The sequence below is a fragment of the Ruditapes philippinarum genome, unplaced genomic scaffold, assembly GCF_026571515.1.
Source record: "Ruditapes philippinarum isolate M1 unplaced genomic scaffold, ASM2657151v2 ctg8055_1_1_1_1, whole genome shotgun sequence".
Taxonomy (NCBI): Eukaryota; Metazoa; Mollusca; class Bivalvia; order Venerida; family Veneridae; genus Ruditapes; species Ruditapes philippinarum.
In genome coordinates this window covers 26,055-38,615 of record NW_026857328.1, presented here as the reverse complement: position 1 = coordinate 38,615, position 12,561 = coordinate 26,055, and the positions used below count along the sequence as shown (strand labels likewise).

General features: G+C 26.9%; 1 protein-coding gene across 1 annotated transcript; it reads left to right on the top strand.

The window, feature by feature from the left end:
- Positions 1–8,339: 8,339 nt before the first annotated feature.
- LOC132749400 (uncharacterized) lies at positions 8,340–11,259 on the top strand. Its single transcript, XM_060739131.1, has 3 exons — positions 8,340–9,089; positions 9,562–9,727; positions 10,029–11,259. The coding sequence occupies exons 1-3, from the start codon at positions 8,901–8,903 to the stop codon at positions 10,466–10,468; spliced, it is 795 nt and encodes a 264-aa protein (XP_060595114.1). The 5' UTR covers positions 8,340–8,900; the 3' UTR covers positions 10,469–11,259.
- The last annotated feature ends 1,302 nt before the right edge of the window (positions 11,260–12,561 follow it).

Genomic DNA, 12,561 nt, shown 5'->3' with positions numbered 1-12,561 from the left:
ACCTTTGCTAAAAAATAAAAAAAAATTTAACATTAAAAAAACCCAAAACATTCAGTTTTTTCCAAAAAATTTTTATTGTTCCTTTCTATGTTTTTTTTTCCTCACCATTTTTTTTTGGGTTAAAAATCGAAATTTGGAAGCCCAAAGGTTTCCCAAACAGGTACAAAATATTTTTACTTCATTTTATTTAAAATTTAAAGGGTTGAAAGAAATTGTCACAAAAGTGGAAAATAAGTCGATAAAAAAAAGGTGTTAAAGGGGCTTTCTTTAAAAAAAAAAGGGGTTTTTAAAATGTTTTTTTATTTGTCATTTTTTTCTTAAAAAAGGGTCAAAAATCTTATTTTATTTATCGCAGTCTTTGGGTGCATTTGTTTATTTCAACCCTAAAATTTTTCAAATTTCCTTCATTATTAATAATTCTTTTTTTAAAAGGAAAAAAAAGGAAACCAAAATTGCAGTGGGGAAAAACACCACCTTTAACGTTTTTTCTGGAACTTGACTGCTTTTTTATAAAAATTTTTAAAAGCAACTTTATAGTAAGGGTCAACAACGCTAAAAAACTTTTTCAAATACCATCCAAATTTTTAAAGAAATCTAATTTTTTACCCTATTTTTAAAAAACTTTTTAAAATTTTTTTAATGGAAACAAATAATTTTAAATTGACAAATTTAAAATCAAAAGAAATACCCCCAAATTTTCCCCTTTTTGAAGTTTGGAAACTTAAGTTAAATTTTAAACTTTAATATTTTTCGTTTGGATTTTAATAAAAAATAATTATCATAATTTAACTGAAGTTTTTGATGTTTTAAAATTTAAATTATTTAAATTTTTTGTAAATATTTTTCCCATATTTTTTTAAAAAATTTAAAAAGGGTTTTTTTCCGTTAAAAACCCGAAAAACCCAAAAAGTAAAACCGGGGAACAACCGCTGCTTGGGGAAAAACGGACCAAAAAAGGGAGTTTATATTTTTTCCACAAAAGTTTTAAAATTTCATAAACAAAGGCAAAATAACGAGTCCCAAAGGTGGATACTATTTTGTTTTATGCAGCTTTTTTAAACAGTCAAATTTTTAAAGTTCATCTCCAACAGAGAACCTACTTAATTCAAGATGTAGCTTTTTGGGATACGAATATGTACGGGGACTACCAAAAGGGGAAAAAAGGGTTCTCTATAAATAAAATTTTTCAATCAAAGAATAGGGAAACAAATTACATTTAAAAATAACAGGAGGCGGTAAAATCTCCCCAAAAAAGAGAAAAAACTTTTTTGGAAAAATGTCAAACATTTTTTTTACGCTTTTTTTTCTAACTGGCTGGAAATTTTTTTTTTGGAATTTTTTTCCATTAAATAAAAATTCTATTTTATTTTTACGTGTACTTCTTTTCGGGAAAAATTTAAACCCCTTGAAAAACCCTTTTTTACTTTTTTAAATGTTATATTTTGCACATATTTGGGCGAAATTTTGTACATAGAGTTTTAAATATTTTGAGTTAAGATATCAGGTTTTGAAAAATTTTCCCAAGACTTGTGGGTATTTTTTTTTTTTGGGTGCATTTTTTAAATCAATACTTCGTGGGAAACCCCCAAAATTTAATTAAAAAGAAACCCACCGGGTTATGAAACCTTGTGTAAAAAATTTTTGTAAAAAGGGAATAATTGACCCAAACCCCTTTGTCTTTCCTTATGTAAAAATAGTCCCAAAATTTACCAAAGCTTTTTAATTTGTTTTTGGTTATAAAAAAATCATTATATTTCGCCTGTATGTTTTTCCCCAAATTGAAATAAAATTAAATTAAATTAAAAAATAAAGGAAAATAAAAACGAAAAATTGATTTTTTTCCGGTTTTTAACCCTTATAAATTTTAACTTTTCTTTAATTATCTGCTTGGTTTTTGGGTTAAATTTTAAATTTAAAAACCCCCGTTAATTCCCCGGGGAAAAAACTTTTTGAAAAGAAAAAGGAAGTTTTAACTTTTATAAGCATTGTTTTTTAAACCCCAAAAAAAGAAAATTAAATTATAAAAACCCCTTCATTTTTGGAAAAGCTTCCCCAATTTTAAAAAAGAAATAAAAACCTTAATTTTTGGGGAAGGGAATTAAATTAATCTAGGGTTTAAAAAAAAGGGTAATTTTTGTTAACCCCCAATCAAAAGGCTTATCTTTTTAAAAGTTTTCCTTTAAAATTTTATTTTTGAAATTTTAAATGTATTTTTTAAAAAACAGATAAATATTTTTTGGACCTATTTTTAAGAAAAACATTTGTTTTTATTCAATTTAAAACCCAAGAAAAAATTTTTGAAGAAAGGTTTTTAAGGTTTTTATTAACATTAAAGATAAAGAAGAAAATCAAAAATAAACCCATTTAACTATTTTTGGGTTTTGTGCCCGAATGTAAATTTGGGGAAAAATATTTTTTGTAAAAAGTTAGAAATAAACCAAAAATTGGATGTGAATTTTTAAAAAAAAAATGGAATTTAAACCCTTTTTCTTTTTAACATAATATTTATATAAAAAATTTCCCCCAATTTGGGTTAAAAAAAATTGTTGGCCAATTTTGGGAATAGTCAAACTGTCAAAAAACCTAGACTTTTTAGTTTTGGACCTTTTAAAAAGATCTCGGTTTGCCCAATTTCTTTTATCAGGGAAAATTTGTTAAAGTTTTCTTTACAAAAAGGAAATAAAATTTAAAGCGCAGAAATTTGGGAAAAGTTTTTTGATAAATTAATTTTAAAAATCTCGGCATTTTTTTTGAATAAACATTTGGCGATAAAATTTTTTTTTTTTGGGTTTTTATGTTTTCATAAAAAACCCTTTAAATAAAAAACTTTTAATAAAAAAATATTATTTGTATAAACTTTTCAGAATAAAAATTAACAAATTTTTGGGGCTCGGGTTAAAAGGGGCCCTACGGATTTGATTAATTTAAATTTAAAAACTTTTTCTTAAGTTGTTTACCATCGGGAAAAAAATAAACCAATTTTTTTGGCTAATGTTTTTAAAATGATCCCAAAAAATTTCAAAAATTTTTAGAAAAGTCTTTTAAAAATTTAATTTAAAAATTTTTAAAAAGAAAAAAAAAAACCAAAAAAAAAAAAAAAAAAAAAAAAAAAAAAAAAACCAAACAATAAAAAACTTCAATTTTTTGGAAAACCATTTTAATAATAGTTTTTTTCGGTTTTTAAAACTGCAATTTAACGCAAATTTAAATTTAAGTGAATTTTTTAATTTTTTTAAAATTGTTTAAAATAAAAAAAAAAAACATTTTGGGGAAAAACTTTAATTTTAAATTTTAAACATAAAAATTTAAACATTTTAACTTTTAATTTTTAAATTTTTGAATAAAACGTTTGGGAATAAAATTTAAAAACGAAAATAAAAAAAATTAAAAAAACCCGTTTTTTTTTTAAAGAAAAAAAATTTAAAAAATTAAATCATTAAGAAAAAAAAATCCCTCAAAATTTCGGGTTGGAAACTTGGAAATTATTTAAAAAAAAAAGTTTTTGGGTTTTTTAAAGAATACACCGATTCGTTTTGAAAACCCCAAGGGAAAAAAATTATTTTAAATTTACCAATAATTTTCCAAATTTAAGTACAAAAGGGTCAGATTTTTGTAGTGTTTTTTCAAAGTTAAAATTCAAAACCTTTATTTTTAAATTTAAAGATAATTTTTATAAATTATAAACGAGTTTAAATTTTAAAGTTAAAATTTATAGGTTCCCCAAAATTCTGCCCCTAATGAAAAATTTTTAAAATTTTTAAATATTTTCTATTAAAAAAACTTTTTTTTTGTGGGCTTGAGGTTTTTTTTGGGTTTTTCCCTTTTCCCCTTTTTTTTAAATTTTGGGTTTTTTTTTTTTTATTTTACCGCTTTTTAAGTTTAAAAATTTTCCAAAGGCGGCGACCCGAGGGGCCGGGGTGGTTTTGGCCGGGGCCGGGGGTGGGTTTAAAAAACCCCTTCAGGGGGTAAAAAGTTTTTTTGGGGAAAAGAAACTTTTACCTCATGGTTTTAGTCTGGTTTTTTTCCCAAGGAAACAATTCCCCCAGAAGGGGTTTTTAAAAGAAAAAGTTTCCCTCACAACCCGACTAAATAAATTGGTAAAAAAAAATAAAAAAACCCAAACCCCAAAATTTAAAAAAAAAAAACCATAAAGAAAAAAGATCACGGGTTAGGGGTCAATTCGAAAAAAAAACTACACTTTAAGATAATTGATTAAAAAAATTTTTGGGCACAAATCTCAAAGCCCCTTTCCTTTAAAGGGTTTTTAAAACCCAAGACAATAAATTAGCCCCGAAAAAAATTTTTGAAAAACTCAAAGGCGGTATTTTACCCAATTTTTTTACAGAAAAAAAAAGAAAATCTTTTATGTACATTTTAAAACCCATAAAAAATAATCATTTAGAGAAAGGGATAATTTGACTTGTTCGACCAGGACATCCATATTGCCTTACGTCCCTGTGATAAACTTATATATGCCTCAAATTTAAAAAAGGAAAATTATTTCTAAACCACTTGGGCACTTACCACGGAAAAAATATGCATACGAAACCAAAAAAAATATTCTTGGAAATTAATAAAAATTTTTTGTTATTTTTTTCCCTTTTCCAATAATTACTCGGGGAAAAAACAGTATTTTTAATGATTTGAACATTTGCACAAAAGTTTTTTGTTTCAGATAAAAAAATAAAGCAAAATTTTTTTAGTCCCGAAAATTATCAAAATTTTTTATTTGGAATTTCCCTTTAAAATTTTTTTTTATAACGGGTTTCAACTTGTCCCTTAAAATTCACGCCCCTTCAAAACTTTCCGTTTTATTTTCAGTGCAGACTGTTTATTATTATTTTTAAATTAAAATTTTTTTATTTTTATTATTATTATTATTATTATTAAGGGTTAGGGTTTAAATCAGACAGATAGCATTGTTATTTTTACGTTATGTAAAAAGGGTGCCATGTAAAAAAAATTACAAAATTTGAAATTTGCAAAAAGTTTTTATCTGTGGGGTTGACATAAAACGATTATAATGGTTCCCTTTTAATTCTGCATCCGTTTGATTTTAAAAATGTGTTTCAATTCAGAATAAATATGTCTTTTAAAAACCGAAAAAAACATTAAATTTTTAATCTTTTTGCTTATGTAGAAAAACATCCCCAAAAACAAAAATTTGTCGAGGGAAACAAGTTTTGATCGAATTTATAACGTTGTTAATTAAAAATTAAATTTAAAAATTGAATAATTATTTCTTAGATTCTATTAAATGATATAAGGCGTTTATTTGCCATTTTTTTAAAAATGTTTTACATGGGCAGCTTGTAAATGTAATTGAACAGTTTAAAGGGTTTTAAAAACAAATTTTTGTTTTTTTTAAGAACAGAATTTTTGTCCCTACAATAAAAACTTTATAAAATAAAAAAAAAAAAACAACAACAAAAACAAAAAAATTTTTTATTTTGATGAAAAAGGCCCCCCGGCCCCAAAAAATACACAATTTAATAAAAACAGAAAAAACATTTTTTAAGCTGTGTCTAAAATATACATTGTTATAATAAACATGTTTTCCCTTTGATTTTAAAATTTATCAAAAAATTTCAAAATTTCTTTGAAAAAAAAAAGCAATATTTTTTATGTTTTTCTTCTTTTTTATTTTTAAAATCAAATTACAAAAAATTAGGGAAATTGGTATAATCAGGGACGTACCATGGAGATATAAAAACTTGTCTTTTTGGGGAAAAATCTATTACAAAAAAAAAAAATACATGAAATTCATTTTCGATGAAAAAAAATTTGGGTTAAAATTTTGGAAAAAACAGTTTTTGGCAAATTCGCTAAATATCTAGGTCCCCCCCAAAATGTCGTCCGGGTTTCTATATATAATTTTTTACTAAAAACATCTAAACTCGAAAAATAATTTTTTAAAATAAAAGGGCCCATATAAAAGAAAAATACTTTTAGGATTTAACATAGATTTAAAAAATCTATGGGTTTCACATGGGGGTAAATTTTCTAAATTTTCCCTTCCATCCAATTTTGTTTTTTACAACCCAAAAATTTTCTTTTTTTTTAAATTACAAATAAATGGGTTTATCCCCCCAAAATTTCTTGACTTAACCAAAAAAGGGCCAAAACCCAAAAGGGGTATACAATAAGTTTTTTACTGAAGTACCCCAATTCTTTTTTCCCAAACATTACTTGTCTAGTTAACATCAAATAACAATTTCTATGATATCTATGTTCGGGCATACAAAGAAGTCAAACCCCAATTTTTTGAAAAATTTTTTTTACATATGATAATACTTTAAAGGGCCACCCTTTCCACTTTCCCTCCCAGTCCCAAACATTTCATTAACAGAAAAATTTACCCCTAGAAAATCTTTACAATATTTTATTTGAACTTTTTCAAAAATTTTCGGAGATTTCATTTCCATAAAGTTCGGCACCATGGGTAATTTAAAAGGTTTTTCCCAAAAAGATTTAAAATTAATTTTAAAAAAATAATCAGAGTGTAAAAATTTTCCCAAAAATTTCTTTGATTTTGATTTAATAGCTTAAATAGTTTTTTCCTTTAGCTTGTGCACAAAGTTTTTCCCTTTTTTCCAAAAAATAATTTGGGTTTGAAAATAAAAGACCCATATTTTTTGTACTTGGTTAAAATTTACTGAACTGCCGTTGTAAAAACCATTTTTCATTTTGATCTGAGGGGCCCAAACCCTTTTCAAAAATACAAAAATTTCATTTTTTATTCTCATTTATAGACATATTTTTAAAATTTAAAAAAAATTCTAAAATTTGATGTATTTAATTTGAATTTAACTTGATGTATTTAAAAAACACGAAAAAAATTGATCTGTTTATAGTTTTGAAAAAATTTTTTTAAAAAAAATTTTTAAAGATCAAAGCTATTGATGTATTTAAAAATTGAATTTAAAATTGATGTATTTAATTGATACTAAATTCTTAAATTAAAAAAAATTTACAAAGGGCAGGGGCGATTAATGACGAAAATATTTTTTTTTAGAATTCTGCTCCCATGCCAAGAATATTGATGTATTTAAGAGAAATCTTAAAACACATTTTTTCAGAAAGTTTGAATCACTTTTTTAAAATCTGAAATGAGATAAACATGAGTAACGCATAACTGCTGACTGACAGTGTGATGAATGTGCAATATAAATGAATGTTTTATTCTTTTTAATCTATTTGTAATCAAGTTACATGTATGTAAATAATCATATCTTATGCTACATGTATATCAATCAGTTTTATCATTTTATGGTCTCTACAATTTTTTTAAAAATATGTTAATTGGAATTGTATGTAAAAGCTTTTATTTCATTTGATGTTGATCCACATATTTTTATGCATTCACAATTTTATTCTTATTATTTATATGTACTGTACAACGCCATTGAATATTGTTAAATAGAAACAGGCGTTTAATTAAATAAAAAGTTTCAAGTTTCAAGTGAAACCAACGATGAAAAGCATTTGACTCTATCTCAATCCATTGAGAAATTATAGCACTTTGAAATCAATTTGATCGAAAAAAACATCAACGCAAAATATTGATTCTTGGCAATTTTGAGATGTCCCCTTGTTGCCATGGTAACGGGAATTTAAGACTGATCATGTTGTTACAAAGACAATGGTCCAGTCAACATTTGTGCCAAGTTTGATTAGTATTGATGCAGTTGTTCTTGTTTAATAGCAATTTGAACTTGTAACGGGAGACTTTTCAATGAAAATAGCCATTTTTCATAAAATGCTCATGAAGTAATGGATAAATGAAATTTTAAAAATTCTACAAAACAACAATTTTTCTTCAAATTTTTGTGTTAGGCCATATTTAAACATGAAAGAAACGCGATTTTGGGTAATTTCAGGTATTTTCATCATTTTCTGTTAAATAAATTATAAAAAATTCTACAAAACAACAATTTTTCTTCAAATTTTTGTGTTAGGCCATATTTAAACATGAAAAAAACACGATTTTGGGTAATTTCAGGTATTTTCATCATTTTCTGTTAACCCATTACCCGATAAACACGCCTTTTAACGCCTGTTTCACCTAACGGATGACAATATCCCTTTCTAACAACAATTGTATGCAATAAGACAGAAATTTAAAGAATAGGAGTAAATAATGTTTTACCAACTTACTGATATATGAAGCTTATCTTTAATCGTAGAAATTTATTACATTCGAGGAAATTCTTACGTATTAATTCTTATATGAAGAGGAAAAACTGTTTTGGAATCTGCATTCTTTATTACTGGTGTCTACCATACATAGTGCACTTAACATATCTTCTCTGATATACTCAAATGGTGTTTATTGAGACTGTATACTAATTAAGTAAAATGTGAAATAGTGAAGCATGATACAAGTATTTATGAAAAGGTAGTTGTAAATAATATCTAGTATTTACTGGAAGTTTCGTGCACAAATATTTTAGTCATGCACCTTCGTTCAGATATTAAGAAACATGCATCGTAATCAAGTCAGGTTGACCTAGTGACTCTGTATTGTCATAAAATACTTGAATGTTTATCAATGTCCTTCCCCTTCAACCATTATGTAACCATCGCATGAAATATGTCGCCTAAAGTATTTCATTTAACACTGCACCTGCTAATTTGAACATGTTACTGCATATAATTTCGGACACCTGTGTAGCACATGATCTGATCTATTTCATATTACATCGACGCTTAAAATATTAAAATCTTAAACATTATATATACATGAGACGATCATAAATGGTTAACTACTTAACACATAAAAATAGACATGCAAAAAAAGTAATCGTTATAAATATTTAAGACATAAAAATAAACATGTTAAGTTAAGATTTTAATTTTATTTTCAAGACATTATGTCTTTCTAATAATGATGTATAAGAATGGATAAAACACTTAAATATCTTTCATTTGTAGTATTCTTTTTTGCTGTTATTTGCTTTGCTGTTGTTCCGAACATTCTTCGTTTAATGGAAACCACTTCAAAAAACAATAAAATTTGTCTTCCGGCTGCAAATGGAAGGATACAATGTGGAGCAAATTTGTATGATTTACGTGATTACTTAAACAATGTAAGTTAATTTTTATAGAAAGATAATAAACTTCATACTTGGACAAACATTTACGTCTCTAATTGAGAAAGTTTACCTAGCTATGTACAAAAAGTTTTTATCAAGTGAAAATTGCAAAAAATAAAAAGTTGGGGTTTTTGTTTGTTTGTTTGTTTTTGTTTGTTTGTGTTTTTTTTTAATAAAAAGGTATTCTTTACTGCCTTTTCATGAGTTTTTATTAAACAGGTATATAAACATATCTTAATTCATTGCCAGATATTATATCAGTATATACACTACGATGTTATCTTTATAAAATGATAGAGCATTGCAAAGACAATTTACTGCATTTTCATGAGTTTTAAATAAACAAGTATATAAACTTAAAAACGGTCAATACTTAACGTTATATCTGCTTGATATCTTTCAAATTAATTACCTAAACTTATACCGGCATACTCTACATTACATTGGTATACTTATTAAAATTTAGAGCATTGCAAATACATACGTTAAAGTGATGAAAGAAGATAGAGACCATCAACAGAAGTACCTAGAAGACAACAAAGTTCGTTTGATGAGCGTTTCAGATCAATTTTTCTGGGAAGCAAAGCCATCAGCCAGTTTAAAAGGGAAAGAACAACCTGACACAATAACAGGTATGAAACCATAGACTATGCATTGCCATGACAGGTGAAAATTTGTAGAAAATATTTTAGCATTTTGAAAATTTATTTTATCAGACAAAGTCACCATCTGTTGCAAAAAGAGCACTGATTCTTTAATTTGCATGTATATTCAGATAAAGATATGAACAGGAAATTTGTTAAGACTTTTATGATTTCTAAAATTTCTTTATTTAAGTACATTTAGAAATAATATCAAATAACTTACACATTTTTAGATAAATGAGAAAGAAAAAAAAAAGATTTCACTGAAATAGAAATATTTATATTATAGATATAAAAGTGGCTGAAATGACAGCTATTACGGAATGGATGTACGATAAAAATCCTCTTAGCACTAGCAGTTTTTTAAGGAACGGAGTACGCTATAGGAAGGGTCGCCTTGTTGTACCAGTTGATGGCACATACTATCTGTATTCATTTATTGATTTATTTGAACCTTGTGATCAGTCAACTGGAAAACCAAACATTGAAGACTTGAGGAAACCTATAAAGCATGCTCTGTTTAAATTCAATATAGATACAGCAGAATCGGAGATAACTTCAAACATTCAACCTCATCATATCTCAAAGAACAAATTTTATAATTCGTACAGTAGCTATGTATCTATTATTGTAAGTCTGAAAGCAGGTGATGAAATTTCAGTTAAAGTTAGTTATATAAGGTACCTGAAATACACAAAAGATAACTCTTTTGGACTTTACCTGATATGAATTCAGAGATCCATGTCGCAAAATGTGCTTAAGATTGTGCCCCTGTGAAACAGTTACTAAATTTCTGATTATCAGCTAGTGTAAGTGCGAGACAATATAGTAGTTTTTCTCGTAGGCATGTAACCGGAGATTAAAAATCCTATTTTAAATAATTATAATTTATTTAAGTTACTGTTTTGCTAAGTAACAATGTTTTATTCCATGTATTTTTTATACTTATCATCCATTTTCTTAGAGAAACGTAAACACACTTTACTTTCAAGATATCCGTTTTAATTGCATTTTAGACAGTTTCTGGTACGTTACTATGACCGGCTTTAGCTAAATTTTTGACGGAATTATGTAGTCTGATTTTTGTGTATTTTCTCCGTTATAAGTTATAACGGTATAAACTTGTTTATGAGGCCATCATAATTGTAACAAAGTGTTTGATATCTATATTTATTTTTTCATAGGTCTAAGAGTCTATGTTTAATTTCTAGCGTTTTTGGTAATTCAGCCAGCCAATATTTATCGGTCGGACCAACCATTCTTTGGTTCCAATCTCAACCATTTTGGTAAACCAGCCACTTTAAACATTTTATTATAGTTGGGCTATATTTTGGGTATAAAAAGGCCCAGATGTTTGGTTGAACTGCAGAGTCTTGATTAGAACTACAGGGAGAAAAACCTGTTTCGTTAATTTCCAAGTTTGGGCGGAAAATTGATAAAAGTTGTATGCTGCATTACGTATAAAAGGAACGCTTCGTGATAAATTACGATTATTTTTTGGAATAAACAGTACTGAGCTACATGTATTTTGTTTTAGGGATTTTGTCTTAAAAACTTGCTTTTATAAAACCCTGTAGACTTATAAAGAAGGTACACGCATGAAGCCTTATAACTTAAAAGGAGCTTTAATTCATTGAACGATTTTACATAAATAGGACTTGAAAGATCAATATTAGAACAGAATATATTAGATTAGAAATGGACAAAGGCAATACTGTAGGCATGATATAATTCTAGATCTACGAAAGGCATTCGATGCAGTTGGCCACAACATACTGCACATTAAACTTAGCATTAGCACTAAGCATCTGACATAGGCAATGACATTTTAACATGGTTTAAGTCTTATCTCTCTGATAGACAGCAGCTTTTGGATGTGGCTGGTACTCATTCTACTACTGCTCCAATTACATGTGGTGTCCCCAAGGGATTCATTCAAGGCCCTCTTTTATTTTAAATATATTTCAATGACATGACTGCATTCATAACCAATATGCTTTTGTTAAATGGTATCCTTGTATCCGGTAAAAATAAATCTGAGGATGACGAAATTCTCTATCTTATGACATGAGTCTTATGGGTTATTGGTTAATCGCCAATAAATTGTGTTTGCTTCTTGGCAAGACATAATCTATTCTTTTTGGGTCCAAGATTAAACTTAAACAGGATCCTAACCTCCAGGTGACACGTAATGTTCTGTTATAAAACCCACATCTTCTGTTAAGTATTTAGGTGCAACTCTTTATCAAAATCTATCTTTTGAGGCCGTGGAATAAAGTATTTTTCAAAAGGCAAATACCAGGTTATTGTTTCTTCAAAGGAAACGGGATTACCTTACCCAACATAATAAACAGTTATTTGTTATGTCTTTGCTACAGTGTCATTTTGACTATACATGCCTATACAATCATGGGTTAACACATGATTTTTTCTAAAAAAATCCAAACAAAACTGAATAAGTTACTGAGATTTGTATTTAAGCTATACAGTAGACCCAATATGGTGAAGAACATTTCAAAATACTGAATTCCTTACTTGATGAATACCGTTTGGAACAAATCATTTTATGTCACGTTTTTAAAGTCGTACTTGGCCTAGCCCAAGTGTACATGAGTGATAACTTTATTCCTCAAAATACTGTCATGCATGAAGATTATCTTTTAAAAATAGTGCTTATATAACTTTCTAAATAAATCTGTCTTTCAAATTAGGTTGAGACTGAGATAACTTATTTATTTATTAGACACACAAGTATTTAACTATCTGTGATATAAATTTTCAGACATGCTCTTTTATATAGCCACTATCTACTTTTGTAAATA

Coding starts and splice junctions, on each gene's coding strand:
- LOC132749400 (XM_060739131.1), top strand. CDS start 8,901: ATGGATAAAACACTTAAATATCTTTCATTTGTAGTATTCTTTTTTGCT. Junction 9,090..9,561: donor TACGTGATTACTTAAACAAT/GTAAGTTAATTT, acceptor ATTAAAATTTAG/AGCATTGCAAATACATACGT. Junction 9,728..10,028: donor ACAACCTGACACAATAACAG/GTATGAAACCAT, acceptor TTTATATTATAG/ATATAAAAGTGGCTGAAATG.